The 25,452-nt window shown below is 39.7% G+C and overlaps 5 protein-coding genes across 5 annotated transcripts; 1 reads left to right on the top strand and 4 right to left on the bottom strand.

The window, feature by feature from the left end:
* Nucleotides 1-12: 12 nt before the first annotated feature.
* On the top strand, nt 13-2,567 carry LOC110069018 (peroxisome assembly protein 12-A-like). Its single transcript, XM_020776447.2, has 2 exons — nt 13-873; nt 1,551-2,567. Exons 1-2 carry the CDS (start codon nt 13-15, stop codon nt 1,764-1,766), a joined length of 1,077 nt encoding a protein of 358 aa, XP_020632106.1. The 3' UTR covers nt 1,767-2,567.
* Nucleotides 2,454-4,732, bottom strand: LOC110069019 (dnaJ homolog subfamily C member 22-like). Its single transcript, XM_020776448.2, has one exon. The coding sequence runs from the start codon at nt 4,656-4,658 to the stop codon at nt 3,585-3,587; it is 1,074 nt and encodes a 357-aa protein (XP_020632107.1). The 5' UTR covers nt 4,659-4,732; the 3' UTR covers nt 2,454-3,584.
* A 1,087-nt stretch (nt 4,733-5,819) lies between these two features.
* LOC110069017 (leucine-rich repeat-containing protein 47-like) lies at nt 5,820-9,402 on the bottom strand. Its single transcript, XM_020776446.2, has 4 exons — nt 8,348-9,402; nt 7,007-7,245; nt 6,325-6,427; nt 5,820-6,190 (listed from the first exon to the last, which is right to left on the bottom strand). The coding sequence occupies exons 1-4, from the start codon at nt 9,302-9,304 to the stop codon at nt 5,894-5,896; spliced, it is 1,596 nt and encodes a 531-aa protein (XP_020632105.2). The 5' UTR covers nt 9,305-9,402; the 3' UTR covers nt 5,820-5,893.
* A 1,149-nt stretch (nt 9,403-10,551) lies between these two features.
* On the bottom strand, nt 10,552-16,551 carry LOC110069150 (UDP-glucuronosyltransferase 1A5-like). The gene is made up of 6 exons (XM_020776620.2): nt 16,349-16,551; nt 13,846-14,452; nt 13,291-13,500; nt 12,142-12,430; nt 11,455-11,753; nt 10,552-10,955 (listed from the first exon to the last, which is right to left on the bottom strand). The coding sequence occupies exons 1-5, from the start codon at nt 16,493-16,495 to the stop codon at nt 11,471-11,473; spliced, it is 1,536 nt and encodes a 511-aa protein (XP_020632279.2). The 5' UTR covers nt 16,496-16,551; the 3' UTR covers nt 10,552-10,955; nt 11,455-11,470.
* Nucleotides 16,552-17,862: 1,311 nt separating this feature from the next.
* Nucleotides 17,863-25,201, bottom strand: LOC110069116 (betaine--homocysteine S-methyltransferase 1-like). The gene is made up of 9 exons (XM_089288480.1): nt 25,184-25,201; nt 22,422-22,557; nt 22,177-22,280; nt 21,553-21,747; nt 21,017-21,164; nt 19,771-19,947; nt 19,093-19,223; nt 18,365-18,462; nt 17,863-18,003 (listed from the first exon to the last, which is right to left on the bottom strand). The coding sequence occupies exons 1-9, from the start codon at nt 25,199-25,201 to the stop codon at nt 17,907-17,909; spliced, it is 1,104 nt and encodes a 367-aa protein (XP_089144606.1). The 3' UTR covers nt 17,863-17,906.
* Nucleotides 25,202-25,452: the final 251 nt, after the last annotated feature.

Below are 25,452 nucleotides of genomic sequence, written 5' to 3'. Positions count from 1 at the left end.
CCAAAGTTCAAAATGGCGGAGTTTGCGGCTCATCTGAACCAAGGGACTACAAATGCCAACCCTACAATATTCGAGATAGTCGCCGAGGAATCTATGGCATCAGTTTTTAGACCGGCAGTTTCTTATGGGTTAAAAGTGCTAGCAAGTTCCAATCCTGGCAGATGGGGCTGGATTTGGCGTTTCGGAGACGAACTTCACCTCTGTTTAGATTACATCGTTCAGAATTACTACTTGAAGAACTTTGGAGGTTCAATATCTGAACATTTTTACGGTCTCAAAAGAGTTAACAGGTTTAACACAGAAAAACACGAGGGAGAGCTTTCAAGTTATCAGAAGTATCTATCGGTGATCATGCTTGTCGGAGTACCATATGCAAAGCTGAAACTTGATCAACTGTTTGAAAGAGTGAAAGAAGAGTATGTTAGCGGATATTTGTCCTCTAACCCGTCACGAAAGAATTCTTATTTTCTTCACCTTAAGAGGACATTTATTTACGTGTACCCATTCTTACATTTCTCCTGGGAAGCGGTCTTCTTATGTTATCACTTACTGTACATATTCAGATTCTCTGAGGTCCACTCTCCTCTCCTACATGCTATTGGAGTCTCGCTCCAGAGACTCACGAGACAAGACATTCTTGCGCACAACGTGCAGAACAGTCTGCCCAACATACTGAGTGCAAAGACTGTGGCCGAAAGGATTTTGGCAATTCCAAGCTCAGTGACGCAGTTATTAGCATCAGTTTTTGCCAATGGTCTTCCAGTTGTGGTGTTCTTTCTCAAATTCGTGGATTGGTGGTATTCAAGTGAGAATAAAGGTGCAGTGCAGTCTGTGATTCAGTTACCAGTTCCTTCTCCACCACCTCAACCTAAGGTAACAATACCCATAATTCCAGAGGAAGTGCTGCGTAGAGGAGGGGGGGGGGGGGGGGGAGGTGGGGCACTTCAATGAAACAAACCTCTTATGTGTCATTGCACCATTGATTTAATTTGCTTTGAAAGCATCATCCAAGATTTGAGGCACAAAATTAGACATTGACCAGGGTTTTCATTAAATTTCAAGTCACATATCCTTGTTCTGTGCACCCTTAACACAACCTTGTTGTTTTGTGGATAAATTACCAATTCCCTTTACAAGACAAGCCTGCAGGGAATCATGATAGTTGTATTCATTATCTTGGACTGGATGTTTGTTTTGATGAATACAACTCCCATGATTCCCTGTAGGCATGTCTCACAGAGGGAATGGGTATTGACAACAGGCAATTTCAACCAATTTGACAATTTGCATATTTCTATACATAAGCAACTTCACTGGCTTAAAACTTTTTAATCTAAATCTTGGACGTCTGTCTTTTGATTAGTTGAAAATACAGTGAACTCTCTAGTATGAAGGGATTTCGTACTACTCGTCATGGCTGCAAATGTTTGGTGAAGTGATGGTTTTTTAGGCAATGCCAAGAAAATCATGAGTTTTTATGAAGTATTGTTGTCACTGGTTAGTGTCTTGTGGTTAAACTGAAAAGAAACTACTTTGTTCTCTTCCCACAGCCTGCCCAACATGGAACTCAACTTCCTCCTCACCCAGCACAATGTCCTCTGTGTAAGAAGGTCCGCACCAATCCTGCAGCACTGTCATCATCTGGTTATGTGTTCTGTTACCCTTGTATCTACAAATACTTGAACCAACATGGTTGCTGCCCAGTCACACATTTGCCAAGTGCAACAAAACAACTTGTTAGACTTTATGTTGATGATCAAAACTAGAAAAACAGTTTTGTTTAACTGTTAGGTTTGAGATGGCATTGTGTACTTAGAAAATTAGATGTAGAATTTGTTAGCTCTTTTACATGTAACTGATGTTTAGCTTGAGACGTAATCCATCACACAGGTAATCCCTAAAGAGAGGATCTCACTGATCAACAGATTTAACTGATTCTGGATTACATGCTGCCCTTGATGAAACTCCTCCCCTAGCTAAATACCTCACTTGACAGCAACAAAATATCATTAGAGCTGCCCTCGCACAACAACATGGCACTTACATGTAATTGATGCACTTGAGTTTTAGAGTATGCCTAATGCAGCTACATTTACTTGACCCTAAGACAATGGCAATGACATTTTAAACTTAGTTTTGGTTATTTTTTCTATCATTTTGGATAAATGATTTTTTTTTTATGTTAAGTAAAGATTGTTTCTTAATTACAAATTTTAATCAATACTGTAGTTGAGAAATTTAATGAGTTCCATGGTGCATTATCGAGTAACACTGTGACAATAACCCTGCATATTGCTAGGCTTAGTTTAGTCAGTTCTATCATCCTTCAAAGAACGGTTTTGAATCTAATGCCAATATTACAGCAAATATGCAAAACCAATGAGTTGTTCACAAATTTAACTTGAGCTCATGAATGGTACGTGTGGGTCTGTTGACTGGTTTGGTAACACTAGTAAATAATTACTTTCTTTATTGAAATATACCAAAATACTGTTATTTGTGGAATCCAACATACCTGTAACTGAATCATCAAAAACTTATTACATTATATGTTTACAGATGGTAAAGCAGTGTCAATCCTCTAATCATTATCAAATCCCCTGATGCTTTATCGATGCAAGTTCTAATAAATAATAAATTTATTATATGGGGGATAAAAATTAACATCACAGCTTGAATATTGACTTGATATGCCACAAAGTTATTGTCAGGACTAGATTTAATGTGGGTTACTGTCCAGAAAATATCCAGTCCACTTTGCAGGTTTGGTTTGAATCCCCTCCCACCACTCCAGAAATTCCAGTTCAGCTTCATACTTTCAGTTTCAATTTTTGGTTTTTGAGAACCCCTTCCCCTCAGAATTTCAAGTGACCGTCCATAAGGTGGATTTGGATACTTTTAGGAACCACTGACACATAAGTCAATCAGTCCTGCATTGTCAATGGATTTTTGGCTCAAATTGGATACAATAATTGTATCCTTTTTAGTACCCTCTGGCACTATATCAAGCTTGTTTGGTCTTGCCATTGGTATTTTGGCTCAACAGCATCAAGCCTCTTCCAAGCATTAGCATACCAGAAAGGTTCCATTAGGTGCAAGCACTCAGAAGAGTCTATCACGAAACAAGGGATGTTCTTTGTACATAGTTGCAGATTTCTAGGGGCTGCAGGCCTTCAAATTTTGGAACAAACAGAAACAAAAGGGCAATATTCCAAAGTGCAATCAGTATCAATCCCACCCTTTTACTCTGGGATTGCTGCACCTTGTATGCTAGTCTGCATCTACAATAGCTCCTGTTCATGCTACCATTACTTCCTACTTTTGTTGTCACGCAATCCGCACGTGGCTAAATTGATTTTTTTCAATTGACTTTAATTGTCCATATACAGCTATGTATAAATAACAAAACAGTCCAAAACCTCTCGCAAGCATAAGTGTTTTTTCTCTAAAACAAGTTCACAGGTGACAAAGGAATCACAGTTCTCACAACAATAATTACATACTGTTTACCCACCTGTTGCTAGAATTGTCGACAACATCGATCTATAAAATATTTATGTATTTGGTCTACAAACTATCCTTGGTTAAAATTCCGTGTGGTCATGTTCGTCAGAATCGCTTCTTGTCCTTGTGTTTCTAGAAGCTCTCATTGTTTTGATTTTAGACAGAATCTCGTAAGCTTCTTGAATTTCCATAAATTTCTCTTGGGCCTCGTCTTTGTTGTTTGGATTTCGGTCGGGATGCCACTTTACAGCAAGTTTCTTGTATCTTCGTTTGATTTCCTCTTGTGTTGCGTCCTCTGTTAGCCCAAGTACTCGATAAGCGTTCTTTTCTCCTCTTGGGTCTAATGCCTTGACAAACTCGTCGTAGAAGTTGTCCCAGCCGTTTTTCTGACCTTCTTCATACAAACCCCAGAACACCTCTTTGAACTCCAACCACACAGGCGAATTAAAGAAGTGATTCACTGCATCGCGTAATTTCACGGTTTCTCCGTCTTCAGTTGTGACTTGTGCGTTGAAATAGAGGAATGATCCCCAGAGAGAACAAACAATCAAACCGCCGAGTGCCAGGTATTGCAGTCGCTTACAAAAGGTCTTTTTCTGCGGTTTCTCTTTGAACTGGCGGCGGTTTTGAAAACATATTGCAGCAACTAAAGCAACGTACATTGCACCAGCCTCATCTCCGGTCAGATATGTCAAAGCAATATTAGCAATGAAAGATCCTGCCAAAGGGTATTTGAAATCACCTCTCTCACGGCCTATATTCCCTACTAAGTACACACCGATCGCAACTCCAAGCGGCACCAACAAAGCCGGAAGCCATCTTGCATCCTCGGGTATCGCCAATCGAACCAAGATACCGTAAAAATAACCTACAAGCATTTGTCCTGCGAATCTGGTCACACTGAAAGCTGGCTCTTTTCTGAGCTTTATCTTTCGTTTCAGTTCCTCCACGAAGTAAGGCTCGTCATTGGCGTCGTCAACATATTCTGGAATGCGCCAAAGATCGCGAAACCATCCCAGGCCGAACACACCTCCAATGGTTGACCACCAGACGAAAGCTTGAATATCTCGACCCAGATACAAGTGATGTAGTCCGAACCATCCCCAAATCAACCAAATAACATAGGTTAGGAATAGGCTCTTTCGGTTCTCCATAAGGCTGTAAGTTTGCAGAGTGACAGATGGATTTCAAACTTCGACCAAACGGAAGTACTCGTGACACGCGAATAATTCACCTGGCGACATTTCATTGGTTACTGTATGTTACATGGCTGTCAGGGACTGGTTGGATAAGAAGACTGGGGACAAATGAGACAAGTTGACGGCGTAACTCTGGAAGCCAGCTTATATTATTGATTCTAGTTTGCATGGATGGAACTCAATTATATTTAATGAATTTATTTTCACAACTGTAGTTAGAATTTCAGGTGTTTCCTCATCCCTAACCCAAAACCCTGGGCAAAATTTCGTAAAAATTACTAAATCAATTAAACAAAGGTAGTAAAATGAGTATTTATCTGTTTGCACGAAATTTTTGCTGGACACTTAAAGGGATTACTACATTTCATGTAAAAACAAATTGGAGATTGTTGCTTGTTTTTCCTTTTGTTACCTTTGTCACGCCCAAAATGCTGGAGTGCTTGCTTTGCTGGCTACCCCTCCTTACACAGTATAAATCCATGAACACCAAATCAGTTACCAATGAATAAAAACAAGACTTTGGGATTAGCCGTGGAGAGTAATCCCTATAAATGGCCTTTACGGGGAAAGGAGTACCTTTCTCAGGCTTCAGGTATATGGAAGAATTTTGAAACCTGTCATTTAGGTTTTCAAAAGTATCTTTAATTAAATTATTTTGAACAAACACACCTTATGGCTGCATCATTTAATTTATTTCTCACCACATGAAACGTGACGTATGAAGGGTTTAGAAAAAGGACGTAATGTACTTAAAGTAATGATACATACATGTATACATGTGTGAAAGAGGTACCTTTTCTATCAAAAGGGTAAGGGGTTTAACCTTGGAGTAAAGCCTCCTGTGTAACATAACACTTTGTAGGGTAATCTCACCAGGCCAGAATAATACTATTGACATTATTTGGTTTTTGCATACTCAGTTTGTCCATCACTTGAGACTTTTAGAAAATTTGATGCTGCGAAGATCTTTGGTCACCTTTGTAGGTATGTTGTTAAGTTAACAGTTTTCTGAACAGTTATCAGACGTGCCATGTGTCAAAAAGAGGGAGTAAATTGAGTGCACAAATAAGAAAATTAGCATGCATCTGCATTGATCCAAACATAAAGCCACAAATGTTTGACATAACCTTTTTATTTTTATTGAGGAGTACAGGCACCACAATATATTCTTATTTTTTAAGAACTGTTTTCTATTGTTTTTCTTGATGAATGACTTTGACCGACTCTAACTGTAAGTCAACTCGTGAAGGATAAACAACTTTAAGCTGACCATCACTGTTGACTACTCTAACTTGCTCAATAACAAGCTCTAGTTTTCCCTGAGATGATGCACATGTCACAGCACTTGTTGCAGTTTCCCCTTCAGCTTTAGAGCATAATCCAGCTTCAAGCATCTTGCATATCAGATTGTCCATAACCGACTTGCAGGTGGCCAGATCAGTTGGTGATGTGACTTCCAAGAGCACATTGAGCTTCTTTGCCGTGATCTGTCATGGACAGAGATATAGAGAATTAATGATTGGAATCACTTAAAAGAGAATAGTGAATAATGTACTTCCCACTTCATTGTGTCTTGTTTGTGTTTGGTATTTTTAAAAGAATTGTTTTTATGTAATCTCACCTTACTTCTCTCACTGTTAGTTACTGGTGGAAGTGAAACGACAGCTTTAGTAGAGTCTCTCACAACAGCATACAGCTCTGCTCCTTCAACTAGACTTAAATACCTACAAAGACAAAAAGAAAAAAAGAAAAAAAGAGACCTGACTGTAACAAAATTCATGCAGTAATTACATGTTGGTGTTTTCTGGATAAAATAACAGAAACCTACCATACAAATAACAGAATTGTACAAGGAGCTACAAGGACCAGAATTCTGGCATGTTCCTACAGGGAAATTCTAATGTAGCTGTTTTATTGGGTTTAAAATGTTGAAGGTGGAGTTTAAATCAAAATTAATTAACTATGCTGCAGGTAAAAAAACAATATTTTTTAGTATGTAAAGGACGAAATGCTTGTTTTCTTCCTTATCATGAGCAAAGTGTTCCTATGAGGCTTTTAGCCATATAGGTGTCCAGGCATCCTGTGCACGGCCACTTATTAAAGAAAATCATTTTATTTTTCATATGTTGCCTTATAGATTGTCCATTTGAGCTGGTCCTATAGCACATTTTGGATGGCCACTTTTCAAATCCTGGCTAAAAGCCTGGTTCTTATTTATGACTTTGCAATCAATTTTGTTAACAACTAATAAAAAAAACCCATTTGTTTTGTTCTAATTATGATCAAGTTTTGTTACTACCTACTTGTATAGACCAGTTTTGAATGGATTTCTCTTTGTCTTCTGTTTCTGTTTCATGGCTTCTGTTCTGAGATCTGATATAAGCTGTTTAGCAGTTATTTCTTTGTGTCGTCCCAGTGGTGCAAGCTGGATGTCAGCAGGGTTGACTGCTTCATATTCCAAAGGAAACACCAAAGATGATACATCATGTGTAGCAATAGTGGCTAAGGTTCTATGGTCACAAACAGTTTCATGCAGTTTTGTCTAGATATTGAAAAACAGAAAGACCTCACTGTTATTGAATAATGTGGATCATAGCCCGGAGTACATTTTTTTAAGTTTAACAACTTTTTCAAGTTCCCTCAAACAGTTACATGACGTGTTTCAAATGTAAGTGTAATACTCTTTGCACATTGATGATCAGTGGTTTATGCCTCATGTAACCATAGATAGTGCATAAAAACTTTGGGTTAACCTCTGCCTTTCTTACTGTGTCTTCCCGTAAGTTACCACTTTTCCAAACAAACTGCTTTTACAGGCCAATCACTACATTTTGAACATCATAGAGATATACCATATGTTGTTTTTATGTTAGTGAGAACTTTTTTCCTTCTGATATACAATGCCCAGTCTATACTATGCGACTCAGATGTATCAATGATTCAGTATTGACTTAGCATGACACTGTTTAGCACGCTGGACATTCAACTGTAAATTAAGCTACCCTATCCCACAGCCTGTTTTCCTTGGCAAGCAGGCTGCCATTTAAGGCTTCAGATGAACCTCATGGTAGTCAAAAAGATTTCTTGATATGAAGGCTCTGCCAGCTTAGCGATGCATTGGGTTGTTGGTCTGACTGCTTAACAAGAATAAGCTGTCCAATCCCAGAGCTATCAGCCCAGTCCCATATGAACCATATGTTTTTTATAGTGCTTCAGGGGCACCCAACGACCGTTTTCTCTCAAATGCTTTTAAACACTGTTTTAGGCTATATGGAGTACTTTTAAAGTTCTGTATGTTAATTTTAGGTTGCGCTAAAAAATTTTTATCTGTTCGGTTATTCTAGGGGAACTTGAGTATTCTCGAATTTATTAGGGCTTTTTTGTCCATTCCCTGAAAACCTTAGGTCCTATCGCCTTTCCGAAAATGATAGCTGACCTTTTTCGGTACCCAAAACGACATTTTTTACAATTTGAAAACAACTGACATTAACTTTCTCATATCACGAAAGTTTGAGGGGACAATCCTCTTAAGAAAATCAGACGGGATTAAAGGCCTTCCGAACAGATAATTTACCGAAACGACCATTGGGTGCCCCTGGTGCGTAATTCCCTTGTAGAAATATCAAGATGAAACTATATTGTACCTGAATGTTGATGAACTTTCTGAATGTAGCCATATCAGAAAGATCCAAATTTCTCACCAGTGCACACACAATGTAGGGTCTGATGTCCTGAACACTTGCTTGCACCAAGACCTTGAAGTCTTCACTGTATAAGACTGTCACAACTGGGCCTGTAGCCTGCTCTCCATCCTCTTCATTATCTCCTTCGCTGACTGTTTTGTTTCTTCCCTTCTTCCCACCTTTTCTCCCAGCTTTCCCTTTATCCTTTCCTGCAGCAATGTAATCCAGAACTGCTTTGGTGTGACATTGTTTTAACAACTTGACCAGTCTGTTGTCCTTGATCAAGTTGTCTTGCAAGTAAAGTTCTTTGAGCTTATGGCACTCTGATAGTTCCGAAGGAATCAATTCTATCTTATTCACGTTCAGAGACAGCACCTTCAAAGACGTCAGTTTTGAGACGTTTGCATCAATGGTCGTAATCTGATTATTGGAGGCGTGAATTTCTGCAAGATGTTCTAGTTCGTATATTCCATCAGGTAATTCACTTAGTTGATTGTGGCTCACATCAAACCTTGAAAGATTTTTAAGACTTGCAACGCTGGGCATTTCTGTTAATTTGTTGCAGTTTACGTTTATAGTCTGAAGCAAAGTCAGTTCTCCCAATTCTGCCGGAAGTAGTTGCAATTCGTTGCCTGATACGTCCAAGTTCTTGAGTTCCTTTAGACATCCAATCGAAGCAGGTAATTTCTCTATACTATTCCTGTGCAAATCCAGAGTTTTTAAATTCAGCAGTTGGCCTAACTCTTCAGGAAGCGAGAGCAACTTTGTGTTTGAAATTTGCAGAAAATTGAGGAAGTCCAACTGGAAGATATTCCTATCCAGACCATATTTATCAATTCTCTCGGCTACACTCGAACCATTCAGAACTAGTTCATATCTATGTTCCTCGGCAGCTAGTTTAACTTCTGGCCAACTCATGTCCACGCAGCGAAAAAGCTAAAAGTGGCTTCGTGGACTCAATCCGCCATTTGTACGATCGTTATCGGACCATGCTGCATGCCCTCTGCCGGCGGGGCCTTGGGACGAGAAAACGTGTCACTCTCTTGGAACTTGGAGCGGCTCAGGCGGGAAAAACTGTACTGCCCTCTACATGTAACCGCACCCGGACAGGACAGGAAAAGATCTTTTATCACTGGAAACGTCGGCAAAAAGGGAATTATAATTCCAAAAACCATATCAGACTGCAAAAAGGGAAAAGTACGAAACAATTTTCGTCTCCAGAGCTCTTAATTTAGCGGCAAAAATGGTCGCCCACACCCGGCAACTCACTGGGTAGTTGGTCCAGTGTCGATAGCCCAGGTATCCTCAGGTATGAAAATAGCTGTGTTATTTTGAACAAATCTGTTGCTCCTCGTCAAATTAAGGTGGCTCAAATCAGTTACCAGCACTTAGATTTTGAGTGGTCATTATAACCACTCTTTATCACTTGATGCTACAATCATGGTATCAAAAAACTGCCCAATCATTGGTGAACACGTTATCATTTTAGTGACACAATAGGTTACCATAGCAAGAGAATGACCTGCTAAAAACACCCTTAATTACAGCTTTAGGGGCTTATAATTCAAAAACGGCACGGTGAAATTTTTAATATTATCAAATTTTGATAGGCATGATAAGATGCAACTTTTGACAAAGTTTTAAAAAATTCTGTACATGGGGTTCAGAGTTACCTTAACTTTTTAGGCAGTTGTTTGATACCATGATTGTAGCATCAAGTGTTAATGAGTGGTTATAATGACCTATCAAAATCTAAGTGCTAGAAACTGTTTTAAGCCACCTTAAGCCCGGAATTATTGAGTAAAGTATTTGAAGAGGCCAAAGCAACTGGGAACAAGTTTGAAAAGAACTATGTAAATTGCCTGTACAGAACTTGTTGGATTTATCTTCACACCTCATCAAAAAATAATATTGCAGCTGTCTGAAGAACTGGCAGATAAAGACCAACCAACCAAAGACTCTTACAGATCAAGAATCTGTTCTTTCTGTCATTCAAATGAAATTGAAAATCAACATTACTTCCTATCATGCCTTTTGTTATTGTTTACTGAGTGGGAGAACTGGACAGGAAAATATTTGGCTTGAGATTAAGATGCTGCACTAGCAAGCCAAAGGTGAGCCATTGTGAATATAGTGCCCATTCAGGTCGAACACAGATATCACACTTTTGAAATAAGTTTATTTTTATTGTGCATGTTTTTTTAACTAAAACTAATAATTAACAATTATTAGACAGGGTTGAATGAAATATTCTGATGTGTCAGTAGTGAGCAGATCAAAACCAAAAATATTACATTTAGATCGCATTACGCATGAACAGACCATTATTTGATAGCAGTTACTTGTGGGTCACATAGTGGGCTCTTCGCTAATGTAAAGTAAGAGAAAAATACATGGAATGATAAAATGCTTTAATCAACTAGTCCATGTTGACTACAGGCCTTTTCGTTGGATATATTCCTTTTAAATTATTAGAGAAGAATTTTGCAGATTAGTTGTAGTGACTACAGATCAACAGATCCATAAGTGAAAAGCATCATTTTCGAAATAATCTCACTGGTCAAGGATCCTAACAAAGAAATTTAGAAAATCATTACTTTTGATATTATTATTAAATATGGGATGCTTTAAACTGCATTATTAGTTGCCTTGCCAAAAATACAAAAGACAACTCATGCTCTTCTTTCCAAGTATTTCAAGGTAGATAAAACAGATAGACAAAACAACATGGCAAACATTTATGGCAGGGCTGAGGCACACTGTAATATCGAGTAAGCTATATACGTTGGATGTCCTGTGGTGGTTTGTGACGGTCCCAGACCATGCTTTCTGTTTTTATGAGGTCTCTTTCAGTTAAATGAACTCTCTCAGTGAAATGAAGTAAATCTTGTTTGTCCACTTAAGACTCTTCTGGGCAGTTTATCTACTGATTCACAAAAATCTATTGTGAACTGTACCATCAACTTTTGAACCTCAGGTGACAGTAATTATTCTGTATAAAAATGAAAATGGTGCTAACAGGTAATTTGGTAATCACATGACTAGTCTTATGATGAGACCAGGCTCACAAATAATTTTCCAGTTTTACTCCTCCTTAGCTTTGCTATTACTCTTTTTACAACACAAATGGCACAGGCATCTGTACATCAAACGCATAGCCATGACAACCAAGGTAACTATAGCAACAAGGAAAGCCATGACATCAAGTAAGTAGTACTGATACCAAGGGATGTTAAACACTTGAGCTCTGAGGTGCCAAGCTCCACCATGTCTGAGTACATACTCTATCCAGTCACAGGTTTCTTGAAGAGGCATTTGTCGACGATCCTTTAACAAGCCAGAGATATGCATTGCTTCTGTTTTGAATCTGGAGAAGAAGGCCAATGAGCATAAGTGATTAATTATGTTGTAATTCTATACTCTGATCTAGCTAAGATACTGTTTGAGTTGACTTCCCCTTTGTTGGAAGCACTTTATTTTACGTACATGCAGCATATGCAAAGGTCTATAGCTATATACCCTTTGCACAACTAAAGCATGTTGCCAATGGGAATCAACCTGATATACTGGTAAGACCAACAAAGATTTTCAAAACAAAATAAATTTTGAAAATCCTTGAAGCTACTGTTCAGTTTGGCTTTGAATTTAAAGTGTCTGATGTCAGTTGCATCATTACTAAACAAGAGCAAAACAATAATGAACAATTATTGTAACCAATCAAAAAACATTAATATTGATAAGGATATTATTTTTACCTGGGTTCACTAATGACACGCTCAATTGTCTCAACCAACTGTTGGGCATTAAAGCTTTTATAATCCACTGCTAAACCAATTCCAACATGCTCTACTTTCTTGGCATTGCTTTGTTGGTCTCCAAACAGGGGGAAAGCCAATAAAGGCACGCCATGATAAGCTGACTCATAAAGACTGTTGTGTCCCACATGGGAGACAAAAGCTTTGATGTCCTTGTGAGCCAAAAGATCATTCTGAGGTAACCATTCCTGTACTTTGATGTTTGTAGCAAGGAAGGAAGGAATGTAACCTGCCAGAGAGGAGAGAGACACTTGTGTCACTAAAATGGTGCATCTTGAAAAAAAAAGATAAAGCAATTTGGTAACAGGTGTGTTGTAACATGCTATACTAGTTTATTACAAAGTTTAAACCTAAAAAAACAGTGTGAGATAGTTAAGTTTAGTTTCAATGAGTTTGTCACCAAAATACAAGAACAAATAAATTCAAACAGACAAAAAACTAACTTCAAATGGGCAAATAAATTCTAAATTATAGTATGGAGGAAAGACACAGAACTAGTGTCCCAATTGCAATCTAACCCCCTATTACACTCAACATACACTTAATACATACACTAAAAATAAAGATGGAGATTAAGTCTGCATTGGGCCAAGTGGCTCATACAGCTGAAGCTTCTCCCAGTTTCTGCAATACTAAGAGATTAGGAATATCTGTGCTCCCCCCTTGATGGGATGCTTGTCCACTGCAGGGTTACCCCCTGGTAATAAGTTTGTTGGTACCCATTTTTACACCTGGGTGGAGTGAGGCACTGTGAGAGTAAAGTGTCTTGCCCAAGAACACAATGCAATGACCCTGGCCAAGGCTTGAACCCAGATCACTTGATCCAGAGTCCAGCACGTCAACCATCAAGTTACACTATTAATAACATTAACTGATTTGTCTCACGCAAACGTACAACCACCAACCCACATGCAAACTGACAGACTCACTAACCGATCAACCAAAGAAATTATCAACAAACCCAATGTCTGATTGACCACCATCTGAAAGACCCACCCACAGACTAAATGACCGACATATTCACCCACCAACCAATTCATCGACTGATTGAAAATTGACTGTTTGGTTGATTAATAACTGCCGCACTACCTTGAAGCCTCCACACAACTCTCTGTTTCAGCTTTCCAAATGCTGTTGCTAACATGTCTACCACTGTCTGTGGAAGAACTGATGCCACATTTGAACCAAAGGAAACAATGATAAAGCCATGGCCCCCTGAATTGCTGACAAATTCTTCTAAATCAGGGGGGAGCGCCCTTGCCGCTTTTTTGACATTCAGTGGTCCAACCATGACATTGCCTGTAGAATGTAATCACAATATCGTGTCAACAACATTTTACCTTTGTTATTACTTAAAAGGTAAAAACCAGATGGTAGAATTCTTTCTGTGCCAGACATGTGCTAGAAACTTTAATTTACCCCTGTCATACCCTGTGAAGTAAGCATTCCCATAGAAATAATGAGTTTCCTGTTTTTTGACCTCTCAAAGCTCCACAAGCTAGGAATAAAGTACTCCAAAGCAACTGCACTATTTGAATATCATGAATGTTCTGACCACAATTTGATCACTGGCAAAGAGCTCAATCTTAACATGATTGTTAGTATTTATTATTACGTCAAATCTTTCAAATGAAGATTTCATACCTGGCAATAGGGGTTGTGGATACTCTATAGCAAAATCTGCAGTAATTATGACAAGTTCAACATCACCAGCAGCCTCATGAAAACTTTGTTCAGGTTTGATTTTGTACTTGACTTTAAGAGCATCCATTTGTCTTTCAAATGCAAACTGTATAAAATGCTTTGTACCAAAGTAAACCCCTAAATTCATCACACGTTCCAAAAAAGTCATTTTGTCAGTAAATCCTGTCAATAGTTGTGGAACGTAGGAGACAGGCATTGGTATCATGTGCTTAAAAGAGAATGGAACATTTGGTGGAGCAGGCAAAATCTCGACTCTAGGAATACTAAGGTGTTCACCAATCAATACAGCACAAGATGCAAGACTGTCATAAATAATGAGGTCAAAGCCTTTCAGGTCCTCGAGAACCTCTGTGCTGTTGAAAACACTCTCACACAAAGCATGCAGCACTTCACCCATTTTCAAAAACAGTTGTAACTTATTTCCCTCAAATTCAAGCCGTATCATGGCATCTTCATGGAAGCCAGGTTCATAGGGTACTTGGTAAATCTTGTGTGGCACTTTCTCACTGGGTTTGATTTTCTGAGATGAGGGAACAACAAGCACCACCTAAAAGTCAGAAAAAGAGAAAAATTTCTTTTGTTGCACATTTTATGTTTCATTTAATTCCAACAATACCCTGATCCTTAGTCAACCCTTTGTATCAATATTATAAATTTATTTTGTAACAAGGAAACCGACAAATTTTCCGCCAAGATAAGATAAGATAAGAACCTTTATTTAAGTGTAAAATGTATTTAGCCCTAGCGGACTAATTGGGGACACTAAGCAAGAGCCTTAAGTACTAAAAAGAAAATGCTAAACTAATTAAAATTATTAAACTTATTTACACAAGGCCCTTAAGTACTAATAATGCCAAAATCATTGAGAAAAAGTAATAAAATCATTTACAGTGTAATCTATTCACAGCAAAGTTAAGAGCAATTACTGCCATAAAGAAGGTTAACCTGTGCACATCTTTCCAGTACAGTAAATTTAATATATTTGGTAAATTCTTCACCTTTGGGCTCATCCAAAAAGTTACTGCATTATAGGAAATTAATGCTTTGTGAAATTAACGTGAATTTTTAAAATTTTCCTTACTTGATGTCATGCTAATTTATATAAATGTTAATTTCCGCGCTGTTAATTAAGTTGTGCGTTAATTTCCGCGACGTTAATTACCATTATTTTCCCCTAAATCTGTGACACACTCTAGACATTCTTGACACAGTCAAACAATAAATTTTATTTGCACACTTTACATTTCACATCAATCTTTCACATTAGTAAATCATTTACTGTACTTCAACGGAATTTTGTTCATTTTCGCTGTCAGCTTTACAGTGCTAAAATAAATTGTTTCCTGTTCTCAACAAATCCTTTTTTTTTTGGTGTAGCAGACGCACTACTTTCCCTCATTTTGAAATTTTGCCCCCTCTCTCACATTAATTTCCTTTATTGGGAAGCAAACTTACCTTCAATTCATGTTAATTTAAGTCACATTAATTTCAAATATGTTAATTAACACGAGTGTTAACTCCCTATAATAAGGTAACTGTAACAAAAGGGAAAAAAAGACTGTGGCACCTGATAGGGTAACCCTAGTGCTAGGCTTACCCTAGCAAGAGGGTCAAAGATAGCCTCCCTTTACAAGCACAATATCTCAGGTAGGGTTACCCTACTACGTGGGAAAATGGCAGCCTATCACACGTTTGTTAACATGGTAAACTAGAACTTCTCAGTACTTACTTCATGGTAAACTAGAACTTCTCTGTAAATAGGATAAATTAATTGGTTTCAGATAAATATAGGTTTCAATCAGGTTTTGTAAATAGGTTTCATAGGATTTTTGTGCTTGTAAATATTTGATACTATATACTGTAATAAAATTGCTGTTGTTATTTACTTGACGTTCCATTTTATTTCTAACTCGATTATAAGGCTGGAAAATGAAAACAAACTCTGTTTGCTTTTGAAGAAGGAAAAGATATAATGTTAATTTACATCGTAATGCATTATCCGCGAATTGGAAGCCATCAAACTTTTGGAAGCCATCGGACTTTGGTATTCTGCAGTCAATTTTCACCGTGAAAATTACCGCGATGTAGCACCCACGAGCCGGCTTCTGAAACTATCAGAAACATGCAAATTGATCTACAGTCAGTCAAGCGAAACTGGCAGTGACTTAAAATTTCTTGACCCAAGGATCACGCAAGGATCAGGATTGCATTCCAAACATCAATAAGCAGCTTTTTTTTTTCGTTAGTACTGGATATATGACGTTGGCGAATTGACCGGTAGGGCGTTGGCGAAACGACTTAGGACGTTGGCGAATCGACCTAAGACGTTGGCGAAACGACTCGTTGGCGAAACGACCGCAATTCGGGCAAGCAACATTTGAGAGCTGCTTGTCCAAAGGGCAAGCTGGAATTCAAGTTTTTTTCAATCCCTGCTATTGTGTACCTCGTGGCCTCTGTTGGCTAGTTCTTCCAGAGTATGTCTTGTGTTAATGTACTGTGATCCTCCAACGGCACAGAAACCAGCAATCCGAGCCGACAAAGCCGAGCTGACTGCTAGTAAAATCATTAACAACAGCGACAACAACGCCATCTTTATAATTTGCTGACGCTTTGTGTTTCGTTGACTTTGCGAAACACCCCTCCCCCACCCCCTGAAAATAGTGGCAACTTTGCATGTTTTCGCCCTTACCCTCTCGCTGACTCCACAACTCTCGCCTGCGAACAGGCCCCTGGTGAGCCCGAAGGAAGCGAATCTGTCCGAAACGAACCTGTCCCCGCCCCGATCGCTTTGCTCTCCGAATTCTTCTGTTTCGCGCTCGCCGAAATTTTTTTCCGTCCTCGCCGGGAGCCTGTACGCAGGCTACCAAAACTCAAGTACATTAGTCCTGGACCCGAGGCGATACTTTTCTCCGCCAGAGGGATTGACGTTTTACACCCTTTCGCACAATGCACCACAGCATCTTCTTGTGTTGCGCAATCCGGAACTATGCTATGTATGTAATCGTCTGGTGGCGCCAACCTAAATGAGGAATACAAAAAAACGCAGACGTTGCGCCCCAACGCGCCCTTCCCCTAAAACTGGTGTTACCTACTCGATCGTTCAGAAGCTGCCCAAAACAGTTTCTGTTTAAATCATTTTGTTTGCGCGCAGCCGGTTTACACGCGTTCCAGGACTATGCCTTGGGAACAACCCATCTTTTGTACCACACCCTTCTCTCCCTAAGATAGGATGTAAATAGCGTCTAGCTGCGCACTTGATCGCGCCAAAACTTTCGAAATCGCTCATGGTGGGTGAAGCTTCACGCGCAGTTAGAAAAACATCGGACCTTATACACTTATACACCACCCCCGCCTTCCCCCACCACCGCTTCTTCCAAGAATTGCATTGTCGATTTGATCACACCGAGTGTACTTCATAAATAATATATAACTAGTGCACTTTGTACTTTTTTCACCTCATGTATTATATTGTTCACTGAAAAACCTTTTAAGGAGTGTACAATAAAATTTTATCTTATCTTATCTTATCTTATCCTAACGCTATTTTGCAAAGTTCGTTATTGAGGAAGATGCTTTGACACTTAAGTTGCTGTTGCGCAGTGGATCGCTGCGCAGGGTGGGGGTAAGCTTTGCTGTTAGATTCGATTTTCCAAAATGATACGACGTTTGAATGTCTGTTTGTTTTTCTTGAACAGATTGTCATTATTGTTGCTTTAAAACGGTCCGTTAGTGGTGAAGAAAGCAGTACCCCGCTTTCATGTCCGATTGCTTGTCAAGTGTGATCGCGCGGGTAAGACATTGATGAGAAGGACTTCAGATCAAGTTGACCGACTGATAACTGATAATTACCATAACCTTTGATCTTTGCAGCGAGTGAAGAGAAACATTTGATTGACTTATAAGTGACTGGCATGCATAAACTCTACATCTCTACAGTAAAGGCACATTGTAATTAATTATAATGCAAAATTCGCAAGGTTCGTTTTACAAAGTTCCTCGGCTTATTGTAGTTGGCTGGGTGGTCCAGGTCCACTCAACGAAGGGCAAAATGGACGACCGCTGGCTGGTTTTAGATTCTCCCAATAGGCACGATTAGCTCTGAAAATAAGGAAATCACTCATTGGTCAGTCTATAGGCTTTGTGTATGATGATAATCTCCGTTTAAAGAGAAAGAGAGGGAAGGAATATTAGGTCTAGAGTATAATTTGTAGCTATTTATTTATATCACAAATAGAGGGAAAGCGAATAAACGATGTCTTATTGTCAACGAATTTCTTACTGAAATGTAGCAGTCTTGACTTAAGACGACTTAGCAGTTGGATGCTGACGAGCTGGCACATTTTAACATTCATTCACATTTTAAACATCGATCGCGATTGAAAAGAGTACACGAAAGAAACGTTAATTCTGATTTGCATAAAGGCCGTGTGGAGATCTCTAGAGCTCTCTCCAGTCTTACCTGTCTCGGACTTCAGCTACTGCGTGGTGTTTGAGTGCCTCTCCCCAGGGACTGTGCTTTTCACTAGCTGCAGGAAATCTTCCTCGTTCTGGAGCAAGCTGAAATTAAAAGCAATATTACTGGTTTATTATATGGTTTGCCTCATGAGCGGGAAAGATGAACCAAATTCTGCGCTGTGATTGGCTAACCGAGCAAGCACGATGGCGCTGTCCTGTCCGGCGCTCGAGATTATGCGCTGTTCCCCGCAAGTACATGCGTTCTTTATCCCATATGATAAACCATTTATCAACCAAGCTTGTTCGGTCAATTTGGCCCAAAATAGTGTTGCATTTGAGTAAATTGTAGACAGCAAGGGATGTGTGGGGCGAGGAAAAGGGGAGAGGTTGTTCCGTTATTATTTCAGCTCTAATGAACTCCCCGGCTCTCTGAAGTGGAGTGCAAATTGCCTCCTTTAAAAAAAGAGGAAGCTTAGCCGAGTGGTTAGAACTTGAAATCCGGACATCGCAAGTTTTTGTCCCGACTTGACAACTAGGACCACTAGCTGGTGTTGTTTTTAGTAGTACCTCGGCCAGGCTTGGAAACAGGCAACTTGCCTGCCATCTGCTTGTTGAATCATGTTATGTTCATTTACCTTATTTCTTTCATCGTTTCTTTCCACAGGCTCCAAGGACCCCATTAGGGGGAGTGGCTAATTGAGTTAACATACATGATTTGTTCATGAGTCCTACCTCTTCAGCAATAGCCCGGATATGGTATGGCTCAAAGCCACAGCAGCCTCCGATATACCTCACTCCCATATCATAGGCCCGCCGAGCGTACTTATGCACATCCCAACGAGTTAGTGTACGAGGCTCCAGAGCTAAACAAGTGAATAATAAATATTGTTTATTTTGCAAGAACCGAAAGAATTCTTTCGGTCTTGTTGATCGAGAAATTCAGACGATGAGATTGTAGACCGTGAAAATGGTAACACGACGCAAGACAACACACAGAAAAAAAAAAAATGAGAGATTGATGTGCCCTTGTGCTAACAAAATCGAGCCAGGCGAGTTTGTTGTAAAAGTTTAATTTGCCGGAACCATTTCAGTCCACAAACAAAACAAATCGACTGAATATTTTACTGGATTATTGGATAATGCAATTCGAGAGTTTTTACTGGCTTAGCAATCATGGGATATGAGCATTATACCATGTCCTACAAATATAGTAAGCGCACGCGTATTTTTTTTTTTGGGGGGGGGGGGGTTATTTTATTTTAGTTTGGTTTTTGTTTTACTTTCTTTCCTAATACAGACCGTTCAAGTCGAGATTGTCCTGTGGCGATAATGATACGCAAGGTCAGCTGCTTATTTGGACTACCGTCCGTCAACTGAAATTTTACAATAGGGAAGGGAAAACTAACTCACCAAACGGGGTTTCGGGTAAATATCCATTTCTCGCGTAATCTGGAGCATGATAACAAAGCGGTTGAATCATCAGATGAGGCTTGAGTCCTTCCTTGTCTAACGCCTCTTTCATTAAACCAATGGTCTGTAAACTGATGTCGGGACTGAAGCAACAGTTGACACCAATGATATCAGCCCCTTAATGACAATAATAATACACAAAAATTACAACAAATTAAACTTGTGAAAGGAGTATGGATGGCGCAGGGGTGAGAGTGCTCGCCTTACGCAATGTGGTCCAGGTTCGATTCGGGCCTGGTGCCATATGTGCATTCAGTTTTTTGTTAGTTCCAGCCTTGCTCCGAGGGTTTTGCCCCGGTGCTCCGGTTTTCCTCCACAAAAACCAGCATCTTCAAAATTCCAATTTGACCAAGATACATGGTCTGCATCACCCCGTATAAACTAACTAAGGCTAACATGTAAACATGATTGCGACAGGAAATAGAGCACTTTTTTTTCGTATATGCATAGACTCATCTAAACACTCCGGTGATTGTGAGAATTATCAAAAGCTATACAAACCCTCGACTGCGCCTCGAAAGTTATGCAAACCCTCGTCTGCGTCTCGGGTCTGCTTCGGTTTCGTGACAGCGTAGCACTTTCATTGGCTCGTTAGAAGTCCGTTCAACGTTTCCCGACCAATCAGAACAAAGATGCGGTTTCATTTAATCTTGCACGTGCTGAGCTTGCGCTCGTTTTCCTATTCCTTTGCACTGGATGGGTGTTTTCGTTTGGAGTTCTGGTTGGGCTATTCGAATCTGAGGAACTTAAGAGCGAAAACGGCAAAAAATACGACTCAAACGCCGGTCTCATGCGCCGATGGCCCAATCAAGAGTGTACAGCCTATAATAACGGTGAAATTGATTTTAGAGATGAGGTTATTTTCGCTCGCAAATTCAAAGTGGAGGCAGAAATGCAGTATAAATGGTATAAGGACGGCCAAAAAGTAAACATTGATAGTCCCATGGGATTTATTTCTGGTCTTTCCCTTGATTGCTTGTGTATAAAGCAGTGGCAACTTTTCATTCTTTTGTACAATTTGCGGCGTAATAGTCGTCGGAGGTGATTTTCAAATTCGCTGGGTGCTAATGCGATGTTTGGTTGCCCAGCATCGCTGGGTTATTAGAACCAGTCCTCTCTTGTCCTCTACTCCCTGTTCCATCTCCAGTTTCATTTATGTGAGCTACACTGGATTGTTCCACATTACCTGCCCTTGCTAGCCTCACAGCACATTCTCCAGCTGACACATTTTTCTTATCACCGTGAGGTCCAATACATAGCGTTATGGCCGTTGGTTTGCCTGTGGACTTTAAAACTTCTGCTGCCCATTCAGCTTCCTCGACGTGTGCAAAGAACTGAGGGAAGAGAAAACAGTTATGGCTGAAGAAATTAATGTTTAAAGAGAGGTCTAGAAAGATAAGTATATCAAAGTGCAATGGTATCCCCAGATAGAGACAGTAATTTAAATTATTACATGCAGGTCACAAAGTTCACAAACTGTCGTCAGATGAAGTAAGGAATAACACTTAAAATAACTTTATTACGCGCTCATCACTTGTTGCTTTCTTGGTAATCTTGAATAGTTTAAAGCAAATTGAAGGAGTTCTGACCGTCAAATTCTCGGGAAATAATAATAAAAATTGAGTGTTGCGATAGGTTCCAATGCTGAAGTCAAAACACTGGAGTACATTTCCATCGTCGTCAAATTTAAATTTAAACGAGATGCAATTTAAGACAGCTCACCTCAGCGATAATCAAATCAACATTGTTTTGGAGAAAAATCTCGATTTGTTCTCTAAACTTCTTCATCACCACGTCTTTTCCAGCACCTTGTGAATACAGGAAAGCAGTCTGATTGATGCAGCCAGCAAAATACACCCCGCCTTCCTTGGCCACCTCTTTGGCAAGATCGCATGCTGCCTGGTTTATTTTCGCGATCTGAAAGGAAATTCTAGCATAAGATAAAAGTGACAATAGTATTATTGTTAACAGGAGAGAATCCAGAATTATAAAGCAGCCATAAAAATTAAGACATGTAAGAAATGTTAAAAGCATGAACCGTACGCGTAGGCAAGAGCTTTTTTCATTTCTCAGCTGTTTCCTTAAATTAATATTACTATTTGGAGGCTATTGTGTCTGTTATCTTTCATATAACTTCAAAGTGTTGTCATGTTGTTAAATGTAAAGACAATTTTATTGGTGCTCACAAAGCAATCTTGTCAATCTTGCAATTGTAGCCTCTATTGTATTTAAAACATTCAGTTCTATTCAATTTAACACTTTGTTACTAAGCTAAACTCTGTCTCTACACATTAGTGTAGTGATATCTAGACTTGCTGACAGACATATTGATATAATTATACACACCCCATATTTAGCTTGATCACCTTCCCAGTCATCATCCAATGCGAATGTAAATGCTTGAATGACATCAGCTCCTGCCCGCTGGAATTCCCGATGCAGCTGTTGAACTGAAACAAAATTGAAAGATTGTTCATGGAAAGAAGGAAGGAAGATGGGAAGGACGGAGAAAGATAGAAGGGAAGGGAGAAGGAAACTAGAAAGTGTAAAAAAGACACTAAGCTATCTGTGACTTCTCCTAAACAACTGACCTGCCTCTGGGTGCTCCACTGTACATTCGGGAGTCCAAGGTCCTGCTTTCACATATCCACGCTTTTCCAAAGCATAGCACAGTCCCCCATCTCCTACTAAAACCTCACCGGAGTTAAGCCGCTCCAATATACCACGCTGAAACAAGGAATGGTCGGAAAACAATGTCAACTGACAGAAACTATAGATCCGACTAGTCGAGCTTAAACTCCAAGGACTACACAATCGTTTTTTTCTAATGTAAAATTTCTTCGCCTTTTGGTCTTTCTTTTTCAGTAGTGTGACCTGGTAAAACTCATTTTCGAAGTCACGCTGCGAAGTCCTTTAACGTGGTACCAAAACTGTCCAACAGAGTTATTTTATAAGAAATATACTTTTAAGGTATAAGACCCCCCCTAAATGAAATTTAGATCCGGTAGCGAAATATTTGTAACTTCTCATGTACAGATGTTTTCTTTTTTCTTTTTTCTTTTTTTTTTTTTTTTTAATAAAATGGAGAAAATCACTGTCTCTTTGTGAGTGAGTGAGTGAGAACTTTATTAAAGTGTCAAAAACCTTATGTCCCTTAGGGGACACTGCTAAAAAACTATACTAATACTAATATTAATACAATAAAAAATAAATGACTTGAAGGGCATTATGTGCAGCATAGGATGCAGCCCTTACAGCCGGTGTCCATTAAGCGAGTTATATCTCTTTTGCGAATAGAGTAAATTGCGGGCGAAGTTAGTGCACCTGGTGTAAAGCCCTATCTTTTATTATATGGCTACAATTGCAGCTTCGTGATCGGGCAAGATGATACTGATGAACCGAATCCTGCGCTGTTATTGACTGCCGAGTGTCGTTTCCCCCAAGAAACTAGTGTTATCTTTCCATATAATAAATCCTTTGTTGACCAAGCTTGTTCGGTCAACATGGCTGGATATTGGCCTCGTCGTTTTTTTTATCTTTTTTTTTTTTTGCGTGTTTAGGGACGGAGTCGGGTCCATAAACGCGCAAAAAAAACTTGGCCAATATACAGTGATCTTGACTTCACGCTTGGTCAATAGCCAACATTTATTATATGGCCAGCTCCGTGAGCGAGCGGGCAAGATGAATCAAATCCTGCGCTGTGATTGGCTACCCGAGCGGGCAAGATGGAGCTATCTTGTCCGCTCGGGACTACCCGCCCTGTCCCGCAAGAAAAATTTTCCCGAAAGCCATATAATAAATCCTTTATTGACCAAGCTTGTACGATCAAGATGGTTGGATATTGGCCTCGTTCTTTTTTTGCGTGTTTATGGACCTCGACTCCGTCTCGCTCCATAAACGCGCAAAAAAAAAGAACTTGGCCAATATCCAGCCATCTTGACCTCACACTTGGTCAATAACCCGTACGTATTTCTTCTTACGCGCTTGATGTATGACCTGCCGTGATCTCGTGCGCAGTAAGGCTGTAGTTGAAAGAATGCAAATGGAAACACCGGCAATATCTTTCTTATTATTTTCACTTTTTGTTCTCTCTACTGGCCTTGACCGAGCACAAAATTTAATACCTGTTCAATCCTGTCTGAACAACTAAACCAACAGAAACGTAACGTAATTCATGCATAGTTGAATAACGCAAATTTAAAGAAAAAATTGCACTCGGTTGGTGACCATTTAACATAAATCTTGGCGTCGTTCTTAAATTGCTCTTCTGAAGTTTGCTGGGCTTCCTATTGTAACTGTGCTCTAAGTATATCTAAGTACAGTTAAGGCCTTTGAACTCGCTATTTGTACAACGATAAAGAGAGGAAACATGTTCACACTGAAGACAAAATAGCCCGAAATTGCCTCACATACATGCTAGAGTTTATTGTAATGCAAATGAGCGAAGGTAACCGTGAAAAGGGCTCTTGGGGGACAAAATCGTATCTACATATTCACTAGAGCATTTCTTAACAGCGTAACGAGTAACGGTACGACAAACCGAGAGAGGGATTTTAGCTTGAGTAGCACGCCGGTGAGACTAAACGACCGTGAATAGCACTGACTGTATGCGCAGTGGCTAGCTTTACAGGAGTGGCTGAGGCTAGTCAAACGTGAAAATATCGATTACTGTTATTACACCTTTACATGTACCTCAACCATCAGGCTTCAATAATGAAATGGGCGCGATATATAGAATGCGACTGATCCAAACTTATAACGATTTCTCCAGTTTGAATTGTTGATGAATCGGCCACACCTTTTTCTTGCTATTAAAATCTTTACAAGCATATGCACAGTTTAACCCCGCTATTTTGAATTCTCAGGGGAAACGAAAATCAGTTCGAATTAGCGGGAGCCCCAAATAGCCGATAGTAAATGACTGAAGGGCAAATTCAGGGGAAATTGTTTTGAGTTCGAAATAACGGGGACGAAATGACCGAGTTCGAATCAGCGTGGTCCAACTGTATATGTTCTCAGTACTAGCGGGGGAAAACATATTACGATAATTTACAGTTTCAAACCTCGAACGTTTATTTAGAGACCTTAGGGTTGGAGTAAAAGTACGAGATATGAGAACGAGCCGCTGTTTCGAATCTCCGGCAAACCAGCAACGTCTCCAGAGCCCTCGCTCTTCATGTTAGTGGTAGCTCATAGGATGAGATGGGTATGCGATGCGATAATGTGAAGCCTAAAAACTAGAATTGAAAAGACGTTCTCGATCTCGTGCTCATGTCTAAAGTCGCCTATCGCGCGCACAAGTCAAAGATCCAGATTATGCGTATTTTGCTCTGCCACTGTAGCGTCCACTCACCTTCTCAGCATTTGACATTGTCTCGGAGTTACAATATTCGTAAAGATTGAGGATAAACTCCTTGATCCGCGGAACATCAAAAACTACCCTGGTAAGGATTTCACACCTGTCCCCCCCGCCCCCCCCCCCCCCAGTCTGCAATAAGTTGCGCAAGCCAGGGGCGCAAGCTTTCCGTCGAGGATTTTACTACACCCCAGAGCCTGTAGATATCCAGGATTAACCTCGGTGTTTAGGAATATTTGGACTGCCGCATAGTGTCTAAAACTGAA

Source organism: Orbicella faveolata, unplaced genomic scaffold (genome assembly GCF_042242905.1).
Source record: "Orbicella faveolata isolate gen_17 unplaced genomic scaffold, um_ofav_v1 contig_15, whole genome shotgun sequence".
Taxonomy (NCBI): Eukaryota; Metazoa; Cnidaria; class Anthozoa; order Scleractinia; family Merulinidae; genus Orbicella; species Orbicella faveolata.
This window is presented reverse-complemented; position numbering and strand designations above follow the sequence as displayed.